This window comes from Psammomys obesus, unplaced genomic scaffold (assembly GCF_907164565.1).
Source record: "Psammomys obesus unplaced genomic scaffold, mPsaObe1.curated_primary_1811, whole genome shotgun sequence".
Lineage (NCBI taxonomy): Eukaryota > Metazoa > Chordata > Mammalia > Rodentia > Muridae > Psammomys > Psammomys obesus.
The window spans coordinates 2,181,188-2,184,513 of NW_026591918.1; the positions used below are offsets into that span (position 1 = coordinate 2,181,188).

Genomic DNA, 3,326 nt, shown 5'->3' on the forward strand with positions numbered 1-3,326 from the left:
ATCTGTCCTTTCCCTCTACCTTCCTGTTCCGTCAATGAGACAGTGGCTGTTTGTGGAGAAACCCCCAGTTTACCCACACTGGAAGATTTGATTTCTAGTCAACAAATGCGTTTAAGTGGTAATTTAACTGTCAATGGAAACTAAGTGAAAAGGTGCTGCAGAATTTCCAGCGATTCTTGGAACTCTCTTGCTGTTGAATGAATCTGCCCCCCGTTGCCTGGGGGACTGCATGTTAATGTCACACGTCAAGCAGTTCTTCCCTGAATATAATTATAGTTTATCTAATGCCTTGTTTAAAGCTGTTCAAATGTTTGGCTTCTGCTAAGTATTTTTTGGCATCACTCGTGACAGTTGACGGATCTGAAACAACTTTAATACATTTTTTCTAAATCCCACTAACTTGTTGAATCACCAGAAGAACATAAGTTAGAAAATATCTTTACTACAAAATGAACCAAAGAAGATTCATATAAATCCAAGAGAATCCAATAGCTTTTGCAGAAAAGCATCAGCAGCCAGCTTGGTGAGGTCTCATCAGGGAAGGCCAACTGAGACAATGCTATGTTCGGATGGGCGGCTTGGTGAAAGTCAGTGCCAGATGCCCTATCAAATATTTTTAAATCCTTTCTTTTTTTTTTTTAATTTTATTTTTTTCTTATCAGTTACATTTTATTAACTCTGTATCCCAGCCGTGTCCTGATCCCTCATTCCCTCCCAGTCCCTCCCTCCCTCCCTTTAAATCCTTTCTTTAACTAAAAGATCTCCAGTTTTGCCAAGTATGGTGGCACACGCCTGTAATTCCAGCACTCTGGGAAGCAGAGGCAGGTGGATCTCTGTGAGTTTGAGGCCAGCATATTCTACAAAGTGAGTCCAGAACAGCCAAAACTACACAGAGAAACCGTGTCTCAACAAAACAAAACAAAACCAAACCAAACAAAACAAAAATCTGGGTGCAGGGACACACCTGTAATCCCAGCACTCTGGGAGGCAGAGACAGACAGATCTATATTAAGTCAAGGCCGGCCAGCCTGGTCTACAAAGTTAGTCCAGGATAGCCAAGGCTACACAGAGAAACCCTGTCTTGAAAAAGAAAAAGCCCTAAAAAGAGAGAGAACAAAGATCTCTAGTTTTGCTTAAAGAAGTCACTTGACTAAGGAAACAAACAGCACCACCATCAGCAAAGCATACATTTTCACGTCCTTACAGACACAGTGGCCGTGTGCACATTTTATTCAGCTAGTTATTGCCGTTGCCAGATGGTACTTCTGGGGAAGGTCTTTAAAGAAGACAGATAAATCAGCGGATGAATCCCATAGTGCCTCACAGTCTTTCTCTGGGCAGGAATGCAGAGGCTGTACTTGAAGTGCATTCGCCTTCTTGCGCTCAGGAGACCACAAGCCCAAGACAGAGCTCTCAAGGCCTCAAGAACAACAGCCTTGGACATCTTCCTTCAAGAATTCCCACACTTCAGGAATATAAAGGAGTTAACTTAGTCAGTGGTGTTCCAGCCTTTGCCTTCACCGTGCAGGTGATAAAGACAGAATAATGACTTCGTTATGAACAAGAAATTTCACTCTGGAATAAATTGTGATTGGCATGTGTGGAGAAGTGGCCCTTACGGAGCACTCCACGCTAGTGTGCTCATGGGCACCATGTAAGTATCATGTAAGGCCAGCCCCCTCAAAAACATGGACAGTCACACCAGAGAAAAGTGCTAGAAACGTGAAAATGTGGGAGCCTTCAGCTATCTCCGGTGTGCTGAGGGACATCTGCCGATGCACAGGAGAGATGGGCCTTTCAGAACCTGAGATCACGCCAAACTCGCCCTGGAGAGAAACAAACGGCTGTGAAGGTAAGCAGACTAGTAACAGGTTCGCTTATCAGCACTGAGCTCAACAGCACAGAAGCCAGCAGTTTCTTCTCCTAATTCCTTTCATTTCCTGAAGCAACTCCATTGCGAGAGGCACTATAAATGCCGAAGTTTGTAAACATTCTGCTTCTATTTAAAATCAAGAAACCACTCTCTGCAGAGACGTCTCGTGAGTATAAGCCGACACTAAGGCTCAAGCCTGGCTCAGCCCCGAGGATAATGTACTTTTTATCCCAAAATGATATTTTGCTTACCAAAGATATGTCTCTCCTCAAAAAGGAATGCTATATTAACTCAAATGAACATTTCCTTTCTGCTACGTTACTTTAACATCTCAAAGATTCTTCAACTATATCTTTGCTCTATGAAATTTCTGTCCTTTAATATCTGTGGGAGAATTTGACCCACAAAGGAAACCCCTGACCCAGAATGTGTAGACTGAGTTGGTCCGAAGCCCTAACAGTCTCTAAGGAATAAGCTAATTTGTACCAAAGTGATATATATTTGTTTACAGTCATCTCGTTCCTGGAATGTGCAGGACTGTTCAAATTCTACTTCAATTTTTCAAAGAGAATCCTAAAAAAAAGGCAAAGTATTTGATTTCTGGGACAATTTCATTTCTGGCTCGGTGCAGGGACTCTTGGAAAAGACAGGCTTGAACCTCGTGTCTCAAGCGCCCAGCAAAGCGTGGACCGAAAGGTGACCTGGCTTAATACAGGTTTTGCATTCAGCAGCTGGCTCAGGGTTAGCCGCCTACCCCACGGAGATGCTATTTCAGCATTTCCCCCATGCCGCGTGCCTCTGAGGGTGTGGGTGCCGCCAAGGTGCCACTCCCCTCACTGAGCACCTACTGTCTCTGTTGCGGGCCGTCCTGGAAAGATGGTAGACCTCAGTTCAGGTGATGTCAGGATTGATGGCGCTGGAGGTCCACCAGTGTGGTCTCTGTCAGCTGCGTTTGGGTGAAGAGTCAAACCATGGCTTGTGGGCCTTGCACAGGTACATGGCTGGAGGGCTGGTTCGAGGAGTGTCTGCTGCCATCTCTGGACAGTGAGCCGGGGGACGGTGGGCTTCTCATATCGAATCTGTGGCCCACAGCTGGAAAGTCAGGACCACACACTTGCTTGGTTGGCTGTTCTGAGGCCTGGAATATGTTTTGGGCCTCGCTTTATCCTACCTGCTCCCTGGTCCTCTTCCCTCCTCCCCTTTTTACGACTCCCACTGTTGGAGGACAAGCTATAAGTAGGTGCTTTCCCCTTTCTACATGAAAGCTTGTAGCTTTGGTGGGTGAGGGGCTGGACGGAATCTGGGCCTCTGGTGTCCATGGTTCAGGGCCAGCTGTGTCTTCTTGGGGGATGCCCAAGGTCCTTGTTTGACAAGCTGACTGGATACAATAATTAACTAGATTTATTCACACACACACACACACACACACACACACACACACACACACACACAC

The 3,326-nt window shown here is 45.6% G+C and overlaps 1 protein-coding gene across 1 annotated transcript in view; it reads right to left on the reverse strand.

Annotated features, from left to right (window-relative positions):
• Positions 1-1,661: 1,661 nt before the first annotated feature.
• The window catches only part of Wdhd1 (WD repeat and HMG-box DNA binding protein 1), a 35,622-nt gene continuing 33,957 nt past the window's right edge, over positions 1,662-3,326 (reverse strand). Inside the window, exon 17 of the mRNA XM_055612305.1 lies at positions 1,662-1,826. Within this exon, the coding sequence (XP_055468280.1) occupies positions 1,662-1,826 (165 nt within the window). The remainder of the gene's footprint in view (positions 1,827-3,326) is intronic.